The 20,680-nt window shown below is 53.5% G+C and overlaps 10 protein-coding genes across 10 annotated transcripts; 5 read left to right on the plus strand and 5 right to left on the minus strand.

The window, feature by feature from the left end:
- Positions 1-35: 35 nt before the first annotated feature.
- Positions 36-927, minus strand: CLAFUR5_04479 (GTP-binding protein rhoA; the record flags this gene model as incomplete). The annotated part of the gene is made up of 2 exons (XM_047903627.1): positions 36-600; positions 647-927. 2 exons carry the CDS (start codon positions 925-927, stop codon positions 36-38), a joined length of 846 nt encoding a protein of 281 aa, XP_047761389.1.
- A 544-nt stretch (positions 928-1,471) lies between these two features.
- Positions 1,472-2,964, plus strand: CLAFUR5_04480 (Ribose-phosphate pyrophosphokinase 5; the record flags this gene model as incomplete). The annotated part of the gene is made up of 3 exons (XM_047903628.1): positions 1,472-2,443; positions 2,494-2,730; positions 2,785-2,964. 3 exons carry the CDS (start codon positions 1,472-1,474, stop codon positions 2,962-2,964), a joined length of 1,389 nt encoding a protein of 462 aa, XP_047761081.1.
- Positions 2,965-3,490: 526 nt separating this feature from the next.
- On the minus strand, positions 3,491-4,006 carry CLAFUR5_04481 (uncharacterized protein; the record flags this gene model as incomplete). The annotated part of the gene is made up of 1 exon (XM_047903629.1): positions 3,491-4,006. The coding sequence occupies one exon, from the start codon at positions 4,004-4,006 to the stop codon at positions 3,491-3,493; it is 516 nt and encodes a 171-aa protein (XP_047760942.1).
- Positions 4,007-4,718: 712 nt separating this feature from the next.
- CLAFUR5_04482 (uncharacterized protein) lies at positions 4,719-5,654 on the plus strand (the record flags this gene model as incomplete). The annotated part of the gene is made up of 1 exon (XM_047903630.1): positions 4,719-5,654. The coding sequence occupies one exon, from the start codon at positions 4,719-4,721 to the stop codon at positions 5,652-5,654; it is 936 nt and encodes a 311-aa protein (XP_047761080.1).
- Positions 5,655-6,631: 977 nt separating this feature from the next.
- On the plus strand, positions 6,632-8,668 carry CLAFUR5_04483 (uncharacterized protein; the record flags this gene model as incomplete). Its single annotated transcript, XM_047903631.1, has 1 exon — positions 6,632-8,668. The coding sequence occupies one exon, from the start codon at positions 6,632-6,634 to the stop codon at positions 8,666-8,668; it is 2,037 nt and encodes a 678-aa protein (XP_047760941.1).
- A 134-nt stretch (positions 8,669-8,802) lies between these two features.
- Positions 8,803-10,108, minus strand: CLAFUR5_04484 (Aminotransferase-like protein FGM3; the record flags this gene model as incomplete). The annotated part of the gene is made up of 3 exons (XM_047903632.1): positions 8,803-8,858; positions 8,914-9,944; positions 9,996-10,108. 3 exons carry the CDS (start codon positions 10,106-10,108, stop codon positions 8,803-8,805), a joined length of 1,200 nt encoding a protein of 399 aa, XP_047761084.1.
- Positions 10,109-10,472: 364 nt separating this feature from the next.
- CLAFUR5_04485 (Methyltransferase gedG) lies at positions 10,473-11,435 on the plus strand (the record flags this gene model as incomplete). The annotated part of the gene is made up of 1 exon (XM_047903633.1): positions 10,473-11,435. One exon carries the CDS (start codon positions 10,473-10,475, stop codon positions 11,433-11,435), a length of 963 nt encoding a protein of 320 aa, XP_047761085.1.
- Positions 11,436-11,477: 42 nt separating this feature from the next.
- On the minus strand, positions 11,478-12,428 carry CLAFUR5_04486 (Nuclease S1; the record flags this gene model as incomplete). The annotated part of the gene is made up of 1 exon (XM_047903634.1): positions 11,478-12,428. The coding sequence occupies one exon, from the start codon at positions 12,426-12,428 to the stop codon at positions 11,478-11,480; it is 951 nt and encodes a 316-aa protein (XP_047761082.1).
- Positions 12,429-13,404: 976 nt separating this feature from the next.
- Positions 13,405-17,845, minus strand: CLAFUR5_04487 (Carboxypeptidase S1 B; the record flags this gene model as incomplete). Its single annotated transcript, XM_047903635.1, has 5 exons — positions 13,405-13,820; positions 13,974-14,624; positions 15,086-15,342; positions 15,960-17,659; positions 17,711-17,845. 5 exons carry the CDS (start codon positions 17,843-17,845, stop codon positions 13,405-13,407), a joined length of 3,159 nt encoding a protein of 1,052 aa, XP_047761083.1.
- Positions 17,846-18,649: 804 nt separating this feature from the next.
- Positions 18,650-20,539, plus strand: CLAFUR5_04488 (SWI/SNF and RSC complexes subunit ssr3; the record flags this gene model as incomplete). Its single annotated transcript, XM_047903636.1, has 3 exons — positions 18,650-18,716; positions 18,922-19,745; positions 19,925-20,539. The coding sequence occupies 3 exons, from the start codon at positions 18,650-18,652 to the stop codon at positions 20,537-20,539; spliced, it is 1,506 nt and encodes a 501-aa protein (XP_047760939.1).
- Between the last annotated feature and the right edge of the window lie 141 nt (positions 20,540-20,680).

Here is a 20,680-nt window from a genome sequence, read left to right on the forward strand (position 1 = left end):
GCCAGTAGTCATTCGTGACATCTCATAAGCGATTCTCACATCACAGCGCATTGGTATTCCGTTCTCCCACCCTTGTCTGTCGTTGTCAATGCTGCCGTCTTGCTGATGTCTTCAATCACTTCCCTGCAGAGCTCGCCAGTCAAGGCTGAGCACTCGCAGTATCGATCCGTCCTCATCTCCTGGGCGACTCTTAGCCCTTCTTGTGGATATACGAACGTTCTGCCATTGAGCGCAGCTGTGTCTGCCCCGCTCTCAGCGTCCGCAGCCATCGTCCGAACTTGGCCACCATAGTCTTCTTTGGTCCGTATGTCCCGTTGCAGACCCAAGACTATCACCGGCAGCGACTCGTCGTAATTGAAGTGCTCCTCCACAATGCGTTTCCAGGTAGTGTGTAAGCTATCAAGAGAGGCTGGATCGCCAATGTTGAAGCACAGAACGAGGACGGCGGGGCGAAGCAGGGTGTAGCTTGTTGGCGAAGCAGTATCGTACAGCTCGAATCGGTACGACCTGTTGTAAAGCTTGATGTTGAAGACGTACGGCTGGTCGAGGTCTCGAAGTTGAGGGAGTGGTTTCTTGGAGTCGGAACCAACAGAGAGGCGGCTTCAATGGTCAGTCTTCGTATTTCTATGCTACCTACGCTACCTACGAAAGTAGCGTCGACTTGCCCACGCCCGAATCACCCAGAAACAGTATGGGCACTACAGGCGCGTCGGCCAGTTTTGTGGTGGGGAGCATGGTGGATGGTGTTTGGCAATGGCTCAACGTATGTGTGTCGTGTATGCCAGCGATGAGCTCCTGCGCCACCAGTCTCACATCGTCTCGTGACAGCGTCCACGGCTTGACAAGAGGCCACTGCAGGAACCCGTGCAGTCGTTGACCCGAGGGCTCCCACGTGGATGATGCAGTTCGTCCTGGACTGAGGTACATGTACTCAGCAGGTGGAAGTGATGGAGTCCGTGCCCTCTCACTGCCGCAGTGCCGATGTTCGGCGGGACGTGTCCGGCAGAAAAAGTCATACTCCAATGGACCGAGCCGAATTGACGATGACTGCACCCACCATGACCACGCTCTGTCTCATCGCAGAAGACGCCCATACCTCGACTGACGTCGCGTGCGGTGCGATAGCACAGCTCGACATTCACCCGCCGCACACCATGCACAAGTGAAGACGAGACCAGCACAAAGCAGCAAGCACGCGCGCTCGAACAAGGCGAGGGGGGAGTCACGACCGGACGATCTTACCTCCTACCCTACCAACGACCTGAGACTACCATTCTCACTAGTGGAGCCTCACCTCGAGCACCGCGGGACCGCGTGTTTGAGCACACGACATCATAATAGACACGCTCTACCGACAGCATCTTCTCCCAGTGAGTGCGCTCACCGCGCAGCAACTCTCCTTGCCTGTCATATCTCATATCCCTACAGCCAAGCGACTGAGCGACCGCGACCTCACGCGACCACCCCCACCATGGTGCGCAACATCCTCCTCTTCGCCGGTTCGTCCCACCCACAACTCGTCGAGTCCATCTGCGCCCACCTCGCCATTCCTCCAGCAAAGATCACATTGGGCAAGTTTATGGTTGGCGAGACCCGAGTCGAGGTCGGCGAGAGCGTCAGAGGCAAGGATGTTTTCATTGTACAGACTGCCTGCTCCACCAAGAATGGTGGCAGTGGTGGCATGTCACTCAACGACGGACTGATGGAGCTTCTCATCACGATAAGCGCGTGCAAGACGGCGAGTGCCAGGAGAGTCATCGCAGTGCTTCCTCTCTTCCCATACTCGCGACAAAGTGATCTTCCATACAACAAGGTCGGCGCACCTCTCGCGCGCATGCCCACCAAGACCGGGGATGACGACAAGTACACGTTCGACTCGAGGCCCGGCACGCCTGGCCCAGGAAATCAGAGGAAAGACGAGCATTTGGAGAAGAGCCTTAAGCACATGACCAACGGCGTGGGAGAGCTGCACATTCCACCAAGGCGAAAGGATACTATTGAGAGTGTCCGATCAGAAGATTCGAGCTCAGGCTCAGTGAACGGCTACAAGCACGCTTCGCCAACCTCGGCTCCAAATTCTGCTGCCAACGGTACAAGCACAACTTTCTCGACAGGCAGCGCGCCGCCCGATTTCAAGCCCCAGCGTGGATACAAGCAATGGGTAGCACAGGCAGGCACTTTGGTAGCGGATCTCCTGACCAGCGCAGGCGCTGATCATGTCATTACCATGGACCTCCATGACCCTCAATACCAGGGCTTCTTCGACATTCCGGTGGACAACCTCTACGGTCGTAATTTGTTGAAGCGGTACATCACCCATGATATCCTTCCCCACGAGGGTGGTGCCGACGAGTGTGTCATTGTGAGTCCTGATGCGGGAGGTGCGAAGCGAGCCACGAGCATTGCGGACGCGCTGGGTATGGAATTCGCGTTGATCCACAAGGTAAGGAGGAACACTGTGTCTGGTTGTGACTCGTTCTGACAAGCTTGCAGGAGCGTCGGAACCCCAACAGCAGTGGCCATACTCCAGCCAATGCCTTACTGCTCGTGGGCGATGTCAAGGGCAGGACTTGCATCCTTGTCGATGATTTGGCTGACACCTCGAACACGATCACCAGAGCGGCGAAATTACTCAAGAGAGAAGGTGCGAAGAGGGTTTATGCCCTGGTCACACATGGTGTGCTCAGTGGCGATGCTGTTGACCGGATATTCTGGTCTGGCTTGGACAAAGTATGCTATGCTATAGCCGTGTGGCACAGGTCAGTCCAGCTAACATGTCACCAGGTCGTCGTAACGAACAGCGTACCCCAACAGCACCACCTCGAGAAGATGGACCAACTCGCAGCCAAGCATAGCAAGCCCCCTGGCAAACTCGAAGTGCTCGAAGTCGGCGGTGTCTTCGCCGAAGCCATCCGCCGTGTGCACCACGGAGAGAGCATCAGCGTTCTATTCCAGTACGACTAGGTGCCGTCTGGACAAAGGGTGCCGAGGCTCTGTTCTGGTCAGGCCCTTAACATGGGTTGTGGGGATCTGCAAACGTGTTAGAGTGACGATGTGCTTGGACCTCTCGGCGAAATGGAGTAATGGGCGGATGACCATGGTTCACACTGGCCCTCGAGGCTGCTTGGTTCTGTTATGATACATTAAACTCCTCATGAACTATCCATGAGCTGCCACTAGATAATCCTGGGAGGTATGCTCTGCTGTCACAATGGATAAACCTGCTACAAGTAGTAGGATGGTGCTGTGGCCCATCAGATGCAAACAATGCTCCTGTTCCATATTGTCATGCTGTCGACTTTGACTCCCTGGTCATCGCCACGGATTCCATGGGACGCCAGGCCTCCACTCTTCATGATTGCGACCATGCTTTCCCGGGCGACGGCTCAAGCCTGAGCACAGTAGTTGTCCCCGTCCAAGGAACTTCGCATCAATCCACCGTATCATGCTTTATGTTCTTTTCACAGGCCCATCAACCTTGAGGCAACTTTCACTTCTTCGCAGCCGCCTTCTCCGCATTAATCGACTGTGGCCCCTCGTCCTGCCCCTTCAAGAGCGGATCCGCATCCTGATGTCCCTGCTTCGTAGTCTGAGTCGTATCCTTTGCCTGTTCTGATGGTTGCGAGTGCGCCTCATTGACATTGTCGTTCGGCGAGCTCCTCAAACCGCCGGGATGGTTCTGCGTGTTCGATGCGTTGCTGTTCACATCTGATTCTCGCGCTCCTGATGCAGAGTCACCGACGCTGCCGGACATCCCAGTGTGGGAGCCTAAGCCGATTTCGCCAGCATCGCGCTGGCCGGAACCGCTGTCGGATTGGGAGGGGACGGAGTCGTGCTCGGCGGTGGAGCCCGTGGTTGGGTTGTCTGTGGAGAATCGGGTCTGTGATGCGACCTGGGGTGTTGCGCTGAAGCCGCGGAGTTGGGCGCGGCGGGAGAGGAGTGGGACTTCGGAGAGGGACGTTGTGAAGCGGGAAAAGCGGAGGAGGGTTTGTTGTGGTGAGGACATGTTGGCCGGTGCTCTTTTTGCGGTGCTGGGGTTCGTGAGGGTTGCTTGGAGTCGATGTCTCGCGGTGGGAGTGTCTTTGGTGAGCTTTGTAGAGTTGTGTCTTTCTGCAGAGAAGGAGATATTGAGATGGGACTTACGCTCTCTCTTTGTTCTACTACTCGATTCTCATCACGATCGTGAGCCGTCAGGAAGACGTTAATGTGAATTTGCTGAGGCCCATGACGATCGAAGAGCATCACGCTGCCAAACCTGAAGCTTGGTGGAGACACTTTCAAAGCACGGACGAGGCGTGTAGATATCGACGCATATTGACGGCTCCCATGAATGTAGCTTCACATGCGCGGATGCGGCCACCTCAGGTGCTTCACTCACAACAATGCTTAGCCATCACGAGCGCAGTGGTTGATAAAGTGACGATGGATCCTTCCCACACACGATGCAGGCATGGTGTCGTCGGACTGGCCTTAGCGGGTACAATGCGACCATCAATGCCTCAATGAAGCCTGCTATATGTCCGCCTCGATGGCTTCGAGTCTCAAGGAATCGAGTGTACAGCCATGGGACACAATTCAACAGACCATGGATTAGGCAGTGTCAACGCTGCATCACACCTGCTCGACGGACATTCATCACAGACAGCCTGCCTTCAATCTTGGTCCCACCCGTGGTCTTCACAGGACTGCTGGTCGGACTGTGGACCTACAAATGCATCATGACTATCATATTCCAGGACAAGATCATCTATATGCCATACATGCCACCTTTCGCGAGGTCTGAGAAGATGGAGGACTATACTGCAAGCTGTAAGCCAGTGCAATGGGAGCATCGGCACATCAAGTCCATGGATGGCACGAAGATAGCGATCTGCATCGGGTCGATACCGCAATCAAGGACGGAGATGGTCAATGTTGGCACAAGGAAGCACGTTGTGATATGCTACTTCCAGGGAAATGGTAGCTCACCGCCTCCGCGGCTGCCGCTGCTGTCAAATGTGCTGAAGTCTGTGCAAGCGCATCGCGTTAGATCAGCGACTGACACACAGTACACCATAGTGGTCTTGGCCTACCGTGGCTACTGGACCTCTGCGGGGCGTGCCTCACAGGCTGGCATTGAATTGGACGCTCAAGCTCTGCTGCAATGGGTAACAACAGAGTACGGCGGTGATGATAGTGACTTGCAGATCGTCCTCTGGGGTCAAAGCATTGGCGCAGGTATAGCATCGACAGCCACGGCGACATATGTTTGCAACAGCAATGTTGTGGCCAAACCTCCCATTACCGGCCTCGTGCTTGAGACGCCGTTCACGGGCATCAAGAGCATGTTACTTGCGCTGTACCCGCAGACATGGCTGCCTTATCGATATCTTTGGCCGTTCCTATGGAACTTCTGGGATAGTGAAGCGGCATTGAGGCGCATTGGAGAGAGTGCGAGGCTGCCAAAGGTGCTGCTCTTGCCTGCTACCAGGGATGAAGTTGTGCCTCCCAGCGAGGTCGACAAGCTGCAGCGGATATGCATTGAGAACGGGCTCGATACACAACGCAACAACATCATGGGCGCTCTTCATACTGAAGCCACGACCAGAAGGGAGGGGCAGGAGGCTGTTGCGAAGTTCGTGATCGAAGTTAGTGATGAAGCTCATCGTTCATAATGTCCAGGCGGCCAGCGGCACTTCTCCTGTATCGGCCTTCCAGATCGGGCTCTCAAGAGGGGCCATCAGGCAGCAATCCTTCAACGCTAGCTATCTAGCGTTAAAACATGGTGTATATACAGTTATCGCACCCATGGAAACTTGCGTTCCTTCTCTATACAAAGCCCTTGTGTTCTAATTAGACTAGTAATCACGGATACTCCAGTAAATATTGGTTAGCAGTCCTCCACGCGAGATATACGCGTGCGCGTTGACACGCGTTGACAAACAATACTCTAGCATAGAGTAAACATAGAAATACTTCTAGGTGGCTATCACTGCCTACTACAGTAAGAGTATACATCTAGGCGACATAGCTGTCGCGGCTGTCCAGTATAACCGACAAAGACTGGTCGAAATCGATGTGGTATCTGGAAGGCTTCACACATTATTCACCATCACGAGGACTACAACGACATCCACCAGAAGGCCAAGTAGACTCCCATTCAGGCTACGAACTTCAGAAACACGAATTGATCCATTCGACAACACATTCGATTCTTTTGGCGCTGCTAGAGGCACAATCAATTCCCAGAAATTGATCCGGGACACTCGATACTAAAAGTAAGGTAAGTCTTACAACACGTACGTTGGGCATACATGCACACCCTAGGCGTCAATCACCCTTTAGACAAATATTTAGCTACCCGCTATCTATGCTCACTGGAGAAGATCCAGCACTGCTCAACATCCTCCGAACATCACTAACGAACAAGCAGGGTGCGACACTCGACAGTGCTGGGTCACTGACATCTCTGTGGAGGTTACATTCACAGCACCATCCTGCCCCTTCCCGACTGGGCAAGCCAGCTGCAACTTCCCATCGCCACGCTAGCAGGAACCCTGTGTCACCAAAAGGCAGCAGCTACTTAGAAGTGAAATCTCACTTCATGACTGCACACACACCGCTGACTGCTCACCACATACTACTCGCAAACATGGGCAACGAACAGTCTTCCATGCGATTAACAGAGGAGGAACGTGCGTACTGGCGGCAAAAAGGCTACGACGACTTCGGTGAGAAGTGCAGACCGGTTGATGCCGCCAATGCTGCTAAGAGAGAACGATGGCAGCGCGAGCAAGACGTCCAAGTCACGCAGCAGCAGAAGGACCAGAACTTGGCCGCACAAAAGGCAGCTGTCGATGCTCAAGTGAAGAAAGCTAGTGAAAAGGCAGCTTCTGAGCAAGCTGCTGCCAAAGCAAAGGCAGACCGAGAGACTGCTGAACACAACGCAGCGGAGGACCAAAAGAGACAACAAGCAAGAACAGAGGCGGCAGCTGCACGTACGGCTTCTGAGAAAGAGGCTCTCGAGAACCGGTTGGCATCAGCTCAGGAGAGCGTCGCTCAGTCTAAAGCGGCTCAAACCAAAGCGTCGCAGCAAGCACAACTCAGAGACAAGTTCCGCAAAGCCGAGCTGCCAACACGTCCACCGTTGGACGTCCGCCAGCAACCAACAGCGAGGCGACAGGATCAAGTTGATAGTCCCGACTCGTCCAGCGGCGATGATTACCTCTCGCAATGGGGTGTGAGGAAGGAGCACAGACAAGTCGATTCTCCGCTTGAGAGACCAACGGGGGAATCTCGACGGGTGGGTGACGACGATATGTTTGTCTCTACTAATGAAGACTCATCACGGCAAACATCCACGAGATCAATTAAACCGCTGCTTACTGTAGACGCCAATCCGAGGGTGTTGCAAAATGTTGCGTCCGCCGCTCATGCCAAAGGCCCAGCACCGTCCAGCATCACCGCAGCGACACCCGTATCAGCGAGCGCTGTCTCACCCCGGTCAGCAAAAACGTCGCTAGCAAACACGAGAAAGCCATCCCAGACAAATGGGCCGCCATTTGCATCGAGTTCCGCCGCTGGTGTTAAGAGATCACTGCCCATAACGGACTTGTCCAGCCTTGGTCGAATAGCAAAGAAGCCACGCACGACAATGTCGACGTCAGCATCACCACACTCGCCAAACCAGAACAACGCCTCTGGAGGGCTATCACCCCCAGAATGGTACACGAAGCTCAAGCCAGCTGGTCTGGTCAAAGGCGAGGGCGATGCAGACGGCATGTTGAAGAACGCGAGGGACTACATCAAGAAAGCCAAGGAGTCCTACCATGACGACAATTCCGCGAAGCCTCCAGAGCACTACTTCAATGAGCTACGTGAAGTGCTCCATAAGCTCACATTCAAGGAGGTCAATGCACAACTGTTGCGGAATAATCGAATGATGCACAACGAAGACAGTCTACCCCAAATTTTCGACAGAAGATTCGGCGGAGGTGTAAAATGGCCAGAAGACATCAAGGCGGACGCAGAAGAGTTGTACCAGAAGTGGAGAAGGCGCGACTTCGACACCGACATGATGCGAGGCATAAATTTTACCATAGCTGGTCAACAAGGCGGCGACAGTATCAAGCCGGGAGCCAAAAGAGATGCAAAGAGAGCAGGCAACAATGGCCTAGTCAATGGGCAGTGGTGGCCTACACTGGTGTGTGCTGTCCGCGATGGCGCTCACGGTGCAACTGTGGCAGGTATCGCGGGAGAGAAGGACACTGGAGCTTACTCTTGCTTCATTTCCGGAGGCGGCGAACACTCATACCCAGACATTGACGAGGGAGAAATCGTTCAGTACTGCGGCACGGACTCTACGAACGGCGAAATCAGCTCTGGCACACAACTGATGCTCGAAAGCATGCGAAATGCTATACCAGTCCGTTTCATCCGCTCCAGCAAGGCCAAAAACAAGTCCAAGGAACCGTCTCAGTATGCGCCCCATTTAGGCTTCAGGTACGATGGACTATATGATGTGAAGAGCTACGAGATACTGGATCACAGACTCCACCGACATCGCTTCACCCTGGTCAGGCGACCTGGACAGGCACCTATCCGTGCTGGCGAGGGTCCTGAAGCAAGGCCTACGAAGCAAGAACGGGATGAATACCTAAAGCACAAGCGGCTCGCTGGCGGCAAGTAGTGCCGCCGTCCCTAACGAAACCTCGTGCCGCGAGTGTCCTCTGGCGTCCAGAAGGCAGGATTATTTGGCATTTGCGCATAGAACACTAGCTTCACATATGCTGCACAGGCAGCGTACAGGCAACACATACCCAATCAAGACCCAAAGACAACATCATCTAACACCTTCACATATCTCCTTATTTCATCCTCTGCATCACGATCAGCATCACTTCTCCTTAACTTGGACCTCACATTTGGACTCACCGGTATTGTAATGCAGCAAACTGACTCTCACCACACCGTCGACAGGGTCCAGCCCCAGCACTTCAGCCAGCCTGTTGCTATAGAACGCACCCCAGCGACATCCAAAATCACTCCTAGCCTCTATCGCATCCACTACATCCTTACTGCTCCTTCCCTTGACCGTGAAACTGATCACTGGCACCCGCTTCCTCCGATCCGCTGTCGGTTCACCATAGATTTGGTACGTCTCCGGCTTCGAAAGAAGGTACTCAATCAAGACATGTTGCAACTTCTCTTCATACACACTCGTTTGATCCCATGGAACGTCCTCCAGGTATTTACACACTTCCGGAATACTGGCAGTCAACTCGTAATTCGCCGCTGCCAAGCCCAAAAGATTCTCAAGCGTAGTAGTTGGCTTGAAGAAGTGGCCCAAAGTTCTAAGATGCTTTTGCGCGGCTTTGGAGGCGTACATTGAGGCAATATGAGGGCCGTAGAGTTTGTACCAGCTGAAGGAGTAGAAATCGACCTCGAAGTCGGTCACATCAATGGCGCGGTGAGGCGCATATGCGACGGCATCGACGCAGAGGAGAGCCCCGGGAATTTCATGGACCGTCTTCGCAATGGCCTTGACATCATTGATGGTTCCGAGAATGTTAGAGGTGTGTGTACAGGCTACCAGCTTGGTCTTCTCGCTCATCAGACCACGAAGAACGTTGCAATCGAGCTGAGGATTCTTCTTGTCCTCGGCGTTCCACCATTTGAGAGTACAGCCCCGATCTTTGGCGAGTTGGACCCATGATGCAATGTTGGCCTCGTGGTTGGAAGAGTCCACGATGATCTCTGAGCCTGGAGTAATGTAGTCGAAGAGACTGAGAGAAAGGTTCCGGAAGAGTTGCGTTGTGCTTGGGCCAAGGACGACACAATCCGGAGTGGTGTTGATGTATTTTGCTACTGCAGCACATCCTTTCTCGAAGAGGTCTGTTGACTGTGCAGAGACGGGATAACTAGCTCCCAGCTGGACGTTGTTGGAGTTCAAGTATGCAACGATGCTGGAATAAAACGTCAGTATGTATCTGAACGGAACGATCACCTGCACTCACGAATCGATGACCTCTTTCAATACTTGGCTGCCACCTGAGTTGTCGAAGAAGACTTGCTTTTGGTTCAGAGCCGGAAAGTGGCTGCGAATCTTGGCGACATCGATTTCGGGCATCGTCGATCTGTGTAGTACCGCCGAGTAACACAAAAAAGATCAGTGGTGTTCTTGTCTGCCATGATGGCGATGACAGGGCGTAAAGAACGAAGTTGTTCAACGTGTGGGTCCGGCAACTTGCATATCCCACCTGCCTAGCTAAGCATAGCTCTTTGCCTTCCATGCAAGCCGGTACAGCTGTGCCTTCCCAGCTGATAGAGCTGCCCTTGAACTCAGCTACACTTCCCGCGGCCAACTCAGGACGTTGAACTCCATCGTCAAAGTGGCCGGGCGCAGATCGGCCAACAGATGTCGAGGGATCCTGGCCGATCAACCCTTGTGACTGCACCATCGGTCGAGGTCTTTGCCCACCGTGACCATCGAAATGAGTTCACCCGACAACAGCGACAAGTCTAAGTCCGTCGTCGACCTCTACGACAAAGACTACGACTTCTGGGACAACTACATCGAAGGCCGCCCTCAGGTCCCGGACAGTTTCTTCGAGCGCATTCTCGCCTACCACTCGCAGCATAGCAACTGTTTTGCCCTCGCGCACGATGCCGGTGCAGGGGCTGCAGTACATTCCTATGCGTTTGCCGATGAGTTCGCCAAAGTGATTGTCTCGGACATCTCGGCCTCCAACATCTATGTGGCGAAGACTCGCTGGGGAGACACTGATCACTTCACGTACCGCGTCGGACGACTTCAGGATACGGCCGAAGACATCGCGGCTGGGAGTGTTGATCTCTTCTTTGTCAGTACGGCGATCCATTTCTGTGGTGATGAGGTGGGCAAAGCTATCGAGGAAGCCGCGCGACAGCTGAAATCTGGTGGCACGATCGCAGTATCAGCATTCGGGCCCGCCATCTTCGACGATCCGGAAGTGCAGAGGATTTGGTTGAAGCTATATCAGCAATCTGGTCATGTGCATGTTGCATCGCGGCCAGGTGGCAATCTGCTGCTGGACCCTTGGAAGATTGGGGCGAGCTCGTACGATGCTGTGCCTTTGCCGGTCGAGCTTTTTGAGCCGGGTGCGTTGAGGATCAAGCTCAACTTCAACATGACGCCTGGATTCACGTGGAGGGAATTGCACACTCCACCCGAAGATGCGGATCTACTGCCTGAGTGGAGCCAGGTCGGACCGGATGATCAAATGTCATTTGAGAGTGACTCGGGTTGGAGGTTCGAATGGGAAGAAACACAGCTTAGGATGCACAAGCATTCAATGAGGTTCCCGAACGATGAGCAGGTCTCGAAGTTGTGGCTGGAAATGGTCGAGCTTGTGAAGAGCAGAGGCACTGTGAAAGGTGTCTGGCCAGCGATAATATTGCTTGCGACTCGGAGGTAGCTATCGAAAGGTCCTGCACTGTGGTCAACGTAGCAGTCTCACTCAAAGTGCTTGCTTGTACTGAGTGACATATTCAGACTCCTGTCCGCTGTACACGCTCTCGACCAGAGCATTGAGCCACCCGGCTAATCTCCAAGAGGCCTTCGCCAGCTGCAGCTCGACGATGGGGAACATCTTCTCAGCATACCCAGTCTTGAACAGATCGGTCGCATTGGTGAATGTGCTCGTGTAGACAGCCTTGCAGACAAGCCAATGCGAGTCTTCCGCCCACGCTTTCGGACATTGCGCACCTTGATCGACATCAAAGCCACACGCCGACCAGTCCTTCCTCGGTACTTTGAACATGTCCTTCCCGATGCGATCTAAGAGACCACCAAAGTACGGATCGAGCTGCTGGTCATCGAAACCCTCCCACTTCGAGGTTCCAGCGTAGAGGATCCACCTATCCCAGACGTCGTGAAGGTTACTAGCGGTATTGTTGAACAACACTTTCTCCCCATTCCCACCAGTCTTCGTACTAGACGTATGCAACGGCTGTGCCACGTCACCAATCAAGTGAACGACCCACATCAACGCCTGCTGGCAGTTCAAATCCGGATGAGAAAAGTCGTATTCGTGGTCCTTGACCTTCTGAATACAGCCGCGCAGGATTCTCGTCTGATTCGTGATCTGAGCGACAACACAGTCGCCGCCGGCGCAGATGCCATCCCAGGTCAAAGGGCAGAGGTTGGGAAGTGTTTCGTTCATGCCGACGAAGTGCCAGTTGTAGCTGTAGGGTGCGTAGTCTTTACGAACTGTGTCAGCCCATCCGGCCGCACGGCCAATGGAGTGATTCCATTTAGGATCGAGGAGGGCGCCTGTGATATTGAGGGTCCTGGGCTGGAGGAGCTTTTCGGCCACGAAGGCGATCTGGTTGTGGACTTGGAGGTGCCAGGCGGTTGCTGGTGTGGGGAGAAAAGCCAGCGCGGCGACGGTGAGAGATAGTAACTGCATTTTGTACTGTAATATTGGTGAACAGCTTGGTTCGTCGGTGGGGAGAGTGAAGTAGACGTCAGTCCAAAGCATGGAAGCAGCCATTTACGCTCAGCCAGCCACTTCTTTTCGTGCATCTCGTGGCGTCGACCTAGACGCGTCCAAAGGGTGGCGATGCTCTGACAACACAGTCCATGCAGACGACGTGAAACATGACAGCTTCTGCTCCGATGATGTCTTTGGCGTGATGAACAGCGACGCGACGCGCTTTGTGCAACAACCACCGGAAAGTACTGTGTTCATATTGTGGACATGGTTCGGCTGCATCCGCCGCTAGGAAATGATCCCTGTCAGGTCCGTCAACAACCCAGGTGGGCAGGAGCGAAGCCATATAGTGTAAGACACTCCCGATAACGACCGTAGCCACACAGATACATCTCATAACATCAAAATCTCTCCCGACCACGCAAATGGGTTGCCTCAGCAGTGACAATCCAGTCCCCTAAGGCTCGATATTCCATATCGAGACACAAAATCCCCTGACTTAATCGGAATGCCCAAAAGCTACCAACGATTCATGCTATTCACCAAGGCCTGATTGACCAGATCACCCTCGACGCTAACGAACGTCACAAGGCTGCACGTCATCGAGGTACAGATCGGACCCAGTCCCACGGAACATCTCTCACCTTCTGACCCAAAGGCTCGGGAAGTTTTATTGCAATGCATGTGATTGCATGGAGTAGTCTGGGCATTAGCTCATGTCGTTCGGTACGCATAGCTGCGAGCGTGATCCCAGCTCCATGGCAGAGGAAAGATACCAACAGGTCCTGCTCTTGGATGCGCCTCCGGCGAGATGCACTGTCATGGCACGAACCTCTAGCCGCCGTGGCTCAAAGGAAGATAGCAACGTTGAGCGCTGCGAGACAGCTACAGTACCTTCGATGCTGCCAATACGCTTGAGGCAAGGCGCGCTCTAGTGCTTCGGCTTTCCCACTCACGTTCGTGCCTGCTCTTGGTCCACCATACCGTCCATATCCTCCGACCGTCCATCTTCCTCGCCATCCCACCTCGAAACCACAATCCACCCAATCTTATTCCCCGTCTTGTCCTCCCTTCCCTCCACTTTCTCCCTCTCCTGATGCGCCTCTATCCTCTCCTTATGCGCCTCTCTCCTCTCTTTCCCAGCATCCTTCTCCCGCTTGTTCATTTCCTTCTCCAAGTCCTTCAACAACTTCCATTCCTCCTTCTCAAACGACCGCCGTGCCTTCTCCGAATCCTTGCTCGCCACAATTCTACGCTCTACCTTTTCCTTTTCTTTCGCAAGCTTCCTTTCGATTTTCTCCGCCTCTTTCGTGCCTTCCTGCCATTTTTCATCCGAGTCTTTGAGCTTTTTCAGGTAGTCTTCGTGGCCTACAGATAAGAAGGGGTTAGCCATAGTCGAGAAGCATGTGGCAGTTCACAGAGTGCAGACTATGGAGTAATGCGCCTCGTGCAGCGCATGTCTCGCGCTGTCGACCATAGTCCAAGCCACCGCCCGATGCCTGGTGTCCTTCAAAAACGTACCTTTTGTGCATTCTTTGATCATCTTCTTGTGTTGCTTTGAAGCCATTCTTGTTGCCTGCGAGGCACCCATCCTGCAGAGAAGATTTTCTGGAGCTACGGCACCGGGGACGTTGAAATCGAGAGGCATGATGTATCCTTGCAAAGCCTGGATCCTGCGCATCCTGAAGTCGTCCTCAGTGCTGTCAGCATGTGCTACTTTTGCATCTTGCTTTGGCTTGGCGGCTGTATCTATGGTACTGTCAAACGCCTCCAAAGATCCCAATCGCAACTTAATGTCGGGTTGCCCAACCTTCGCCATCATCTCTGGCGTCGTCATGATAGTTACATGCAGATCGGCGGGATGGAAGAGATCAATGTTCACAGCTTTGACGTATGCCTTCGTGCGGCGATGCGATGTCGCGAACGAGGCGACTCCCGAAGCTGTCTGCAGACCCATACCTGCCCATTGCACCGGAGGTAGGCCGTGAAATTGGGACATCACAGCTCCGGCCATGCCAGTGTATTGCATGACCGGGTTGGCGACAAAAGCTTCGTTTAGACCGTCGATGAAGGCTAGAAAGGTCGCCTGGTTGATCCCTTGACGTTCAAGCTCCGGGACATGTGCTCGAACGAACGGGCTGAAGAATGCACCCCGGCAAGATTTGGTTGTCTCTGACTGTTTGTCGGTGGTTGAGGCCTAAGTTTGGAGGCACGACAAAGACACTCACGAGGCAGAACGCATGGCAGTGGCATGGAGCCATCATTCAAGGGCGCTCACATCTCGTTTTGCGCTTGAAGAAATTGTAAGGTCCAAGTCCTCTACCACAGGGACTAAGGTCTTCTCTGAGCTGATAGCGCTCATCTCGTTGGTTCTGCTTGAGCGTTGCAAAGCTGCCATTGTTTTAAGCTATCCGTGGTCGGTGTAATATGTGGCCCTGCAAGACGCACTTGCTCTGCGATATAAGTCTTCACATATTCGAGTCTGCGCAATGCTTGCCTGTGCTAGACAACACGCGTCAATCTTTTTATACGCCCATTGTTGTCGGTTGGAGTGTCGATGCTAGCGCGGTTCCTTCAACACAGGCCGCCGATCCGCGGGATCAGCTTACGCCAGGATCACCGGGTCGTCGCACGTCCTGCAAGAGCCTGCTTAAGCTCGTCCTCCATCTTTTTCACCTGGTCGATCTCCAATGGCAAAACGTACCAGTCGTCCTCATCAATCACGAGCTCGAAGTTCTCCAAGCTCTTGACCTGTCTGATCGCTCGTTTCAACCCTTTGAGCTCTAGCCGCATCCTTCGCAAGAAAAGTACTGCCGATCTCTCACTGTCGCCGCGCAAAGAACGGCGCTCCCAGGCAGACCCGATGCGGTCATCAGAGTAGAGGAGGAACCTGAAGGATTTCAGTCTCGGAAGTCTTGTGATGAGTCGCATAGTGGCAGTGGCGTCGTCAGTTGTAACGATAACGACTTCCAGGCTCCGGATTGCTGCTAGTCGGAGGAGGCTGTGCCCTTGCACGAATCTAGTCACTTCACCAGCATATATTGCCAGAAGCCCGATCTCGTGCGTGTTGAAGTAGATGCCCGCTGCTCATGATACATCGCCCGACAAGACATAAGGAAGGCAAATCGTTTTGCCCAGGAGGCGTTCTTCTTGTTCTTCGCCAAGAACACCGGGCCGGGGCTTGTTCCTCTGTCCTCCGTATCTTGTAGTACAAGCTCGAAGATCATTATCCTTATCTCGGGGGGCATAGTGTAGAGCAGAGAATTCGGTTGAGCTGAAGGCGTGCTGATCTCAACGGCGCTTCTGGGAGGTGCCATGGTGATGCAGCTGGCGAAAGAGCATGAATGCAGGATTGTGAGAATGCGAGGAAGGGATCGAAATACGCAATCTTTTCTTCACTTCATCAGCTTGAGTGTCATTTGACGGTATCGGAAAAGTCTGAATATTCAAAACTTACAAGCTGGTCAGCATCGATATCTCCAAACTTTCCTTCGATGGAGTCTTTACACCATATTCCCACCCAGCACCCCGGCACTACCACCATCCGGCTTGATGACATTGAAATCCTGGATAACGGCCGTCCCATTCGCCAGTGCTTCTTGTTGCTCCGTGGTACAGCTCAAAGGCACATTGTAAAGATGGCAATTGACTGGCGGTGGCTCCGGCATCTTGTTTCTGATTCCGAAACTGCTCAGTGGTCCCGTACTCGCGTAATCGTTCCGCTCATCATTGGTTGGCGATGTGCCGGTTGCAATGTCCTTATCAAACATGGCACGATTGAAGATCTCGAAGACTGTTCGAGGTTGGTATGCTGCCGCATCGTGTCCAGCTTGGAACACACGTGAGAAAGATAGATTCCCGTACTGACGCACAACGCCGCCATTATAGCAGGAACTTGTCTTGATCGTCTCGTAGCCTGACTTCTGGAACGCGTCCGTATCGGTCCAGTTGGCTTGCAGAGCCAGCTGCTCACCACCGAGCCATGGGCACCGATAATCGCGATCTCCATAGATCATGGCGACCTTTGTGCCGCTGTTGAGAAGTGCGGATATCGTCTTCAGTCCCTCGTAGCGTACAAAATCACCGGTGATGAAGAAGTTGTCAAACACCGAATTCGATGATCCCGTGAAGTTGACCGGAACACCGAGATGTTGCTGTACCCACGCACGATTGAAGAAGCCGATCAAGTATGAGTATGGGAATGGGTCGGGGTTGGTGTGGGCTATGTCGAACACAGACCTATTTCCAGGGTCTTGAGCTACTGTTCCGAAGCAGAATCCGAAGGCGTGGATGCAGGCGGCATTAACTTGGTGGTCTGTGCCATAAAAGTCGGGGTCGAGGTCATTGCCGAGCGTCCTGCACTGCTCGACTAGATCACGGCATCCACCTGGCATGGTCCAGCTGTCCTTCATATCTTGATAGACGTCGAAAGATACGGCTTGAAAGTCGTAGGTATTGTTATACGCCATCTCCGGCCAGTACTCTCCTTGGACGAGGACATCTGGGCAGCCGTTCGTCCAGCCAATCGTGTCGATCTCAATCTGGTATGCATCGGGCAACTGGCTGGTCTTGATCTTCTCGTTCTGCTCGACAATGTAGGCCGCAGTAGCGGGCACCCAGTACCCGCCATAAGAATTGCCCCATAGCGACACACGCTTGTCTGATGTCGTATATTCTGGAAAGCTGGTAAACCAAGCCTGTGCGAACCGCCATAGGATCTTGGCAGCAGTCTGTGATGTACTAATGGTCCTTGTAGGATCTTGACTCGGGAATGTGCCGTAGAGGAAAGTGGTGTTCTCTGCCGGGATCGATTCATCGTAGCTGTCGAAGGAGGCGATAGTATTGGCGAGCAGATCCTGTGTGCTATTTAGCAAGCTATCATATGAGAAGCCTGTGCCGACAGGCTGATCGATGTAGAGCATGTTGACATGTTTGTTGAAAGCGTATGGGTTATACTGAGTACTGTTTGCGTCTGGATGGATTGTGCAAGGTCCTCCCGATTCGGTGACACCGTACATGGATGACTGTCCAGGACCTCCTGCCAGATAGATAGCTGTTGGTGCAATTTGAGGATCCTCCCGTGCCTCAAAGTACCAGAAGAAGGTGGATATGTTGTAGGGCTCAACCAACCCAACATCATGCAATCTGGAAGCAGGTAGATGAACGTAGCCAGCGTACCCTTTCGCTTCTGTCTCGCATATTGTGGTCTGTGATAGTCAGCATACTGCGCCAGAGTGGTTCGTTTCCTAGACACGCACTTCCTTGTATGAGATCGAGGTATCTGGTTGGCCGGGTACTGGTATGGTGGTCACGCCTACCAATGGCGGAGGGAAGCTCGCAGAAGTTGGTGTTGCGAAAGCGCCGAGGACTGTACAAAGCAAGAACGTTGCCATAGTGTTTGCTGCGAACTACTCGATCGATGTACCAGAAAGTAGGTGATCCGTGAGGTTTTGGAGGAACTTATTGTGGTATTGAGAATGGAATGGATCATTGACCCAGCGACTTACCCATTGATACACGAATCGGTCTGCCAGCAAAGTGTTAGCATGATGATCTCGGCAGCTTCATTTCCTTCGGCGTGGCAGATGTCTTGACGGCAGCTGTGGAGGCTCAGTCAAGGTGATAGACAATGTCAAAGACACGGGTTGTCCATCGTGCGATCGAGTGAGATGTTCTCTGGAGATACTTAGCCCGGTCAGTGACGATCTGAAGGATTCTCGATAGGGTGAAACGGCGTATCACGTATGGTCTGCACCGTACACGTGCTAAGCTTCCGGACAGGCCCGTGCATGTGATCGCCAGCTGGAGACGTGAATGGGATGGCGATATGGTCGTTTGGGGAGTACGGTAGAAGATGTACTGCACGACAGAGATGCATTGGCAACGACGGTGGCCGATGGAAACAGACGAGCCTCGATGGAAGGTTGTTGACGGTGGTCACTCACAATTGAGGGTGCAGATTGGATGCCCCTCACTCGCTTGCAGAGCACAGATCCCCCCCCTTGTCTTGTCGCACCTCAGGAAAGCAGTCGTCGCGTCGCGCGTTACCTTGGTCCTTGGCTCATCATCGTCCACTTCCATCACCGTCAACTTGACCATTTCCCATCGCTCTACTGCAGCATCACCTTCGACAGCCATCAAGGCATCCTTCACTAAGTTCCAAAAGCCAGGCCTTGGCACACCGCGATCGGCGAATCATGCAGAACTACCGCTATCAACAAGCGGCCCAAAACCGAAGCCCGCATGCGCAGCGACGAGGCCCAGGTAAGCTCGATCCATTCACCTAATCACCTTCCATGTGAATGTGTAGGCCAATGCGCTTGCTGCCATTCCTTTCTTAAAGCTGTACGGCTGCGCGCGCCCTCGGCGCATTCTCGTTCCCACCAGCCTCACATCACCATGGAGCAAGCTCGCGCGCATCGTCGTAAAATCAGCTTCGCTGACTTGGAGCGAACTTTTCGCAATGCAGGTCCTATGGTCGCTCCTCCTCCTCATGCACAAACCGGCCAGCCACAATTGACACAAGCGCAACTACAACAACAGCACCTCGAGCAGTTACGGAGACAAGACTATGCCCGAAGACAGGCGAAGAAGCCCACGGATCGCGACATCCCCGACGAAATCAGCGAGGCCGTGGTCGGAGATGGCGTTGAGCGGTACAAGCAGCTGCGTGAGGTAGAGAAGAAGCTGGACGCGGTCATGATGCGCAAGCGATTGGACATCAGCGATAATCTACAACGGAGATATACCCGGCGCGAAGGCATTATGCGGGTATGGATCTCGAACACAGCAGAGGGCCAGCCATGGCAACTCGTGGAGGAAGGATCGAACAATGAGGACGGCATGTTCGAGCTGAACGAGAGCAACGCGACATTCAAGGTCAAGATCGAAGGCCGGCTACTGGACGATCCGGAAGAGGACGAAGAGGACAAGCCTCCAGCAACACATAGACCGCGATTGAGCTCCTTCTTCAAGGCCATCACTATCCACTTCGACCGCGACCCAAACTTGCAGCCAGACCAATACAGCCAGATCGAATGGCGGAAATCACAGCCGGGATCGCAGAACTACGATCCAGCCAGCTCCGAAGCACAGTTCGACACATTGGAATTTACTCGAAAAGCGGACGAGAACATGAACATCACCATAAACCTTGTACGAGACGAGAAGAACGAGCGATTCAAGCTGAGCCCGGAGCTAGCCGAGATACTGGACACTGAAGAAGAGGACCGAGCCGGTGCTGTGCAAGGTATTTGGGAGTACTGCCGTGCTATGGGTTTGCAAGAAGACGAGGTACGTTGCTGAAGGCTATCCGCCGCTTAGACTATGGTGCAGTGTGTGAAAAATGCAATGCACGACGCGCTCCACCATTAGAGCTGCACTGCACGACGCGCCTCACTCCACCATTTACACCACAGTCTAAGGTGCTGACACGCGCTTCTCGACCATGACTGACACCCTTTTGTTTGTAGGACAAGCGAAAGATTGTCTGCGACGAGCCACTTCGCAAGCTTTTCAAGCAAGACACCGTCTACTTCCCCTACGTTCCGGATCAACTCCTTCCTCATATGCAGCCTTTGCCACCGGTGCAGCTTCAATACACGATACGAGTCGACAAGCCTTACATTACTGGCTCGAAAGACGCAGAATCACCGAGCGAAGACGCAGAAACCGAGACTTTGGCACCATCGCGGAAGACAGTTTACGACATTCGCGTACCGCTTCCGAACCCCCTTCTCCAACAATTGACGCGCTTCCATACATCCAAAGCGCATGTCGGTGATCTGAAGAAGATTGTTCAGATTGACGAGGACCTCGCGCTGCTGGTGCAGAAAATACATCAAACCAATGCGAAGCGCAAGTTCTACGACAATTTGGCTAAAGACCCTGCAGCCTTTGTCAAGCGCTGGGTCAGCAGTCAGCAGCGCGACCTCGAAGTAATACTTGCCGAAGCGACGCGCGGCGGCGGAGAGGATGCTACTGGCGAAGAATTTCGAAGAGGCGGCAAAGACAGCATATGGACTTCGAAGCAAACAGAAGAGACTGTGGGACTATGGCTCGCCAAACAAAAGCCAGCGCACCCTTAGCAAGAGAGCGTATACCAGTCGGGAAGAGGATCCTTCACCAGATATACTTCTGTCTGAACCACCGGACACCATTTCCACACCAGAAGCATCGCTTTCCAAACAGGAGCACGCCACTGCACGACGCGCCGACTCACATTGTAA

The sequence above is a fragment of the Fulvia fulva genome, chromosome 4 (genome assembly GCF_020509005.1).
Source record: "Fulvia fulva chromosome 4, complete sequence".
Lineage (NCBI taxonomy): Eukaryota > Fungi > Ascomycota > Dothideomycetes > Mycosphaerellales > Mycosphaerellaceae > Fulvia > Fulvia fulva.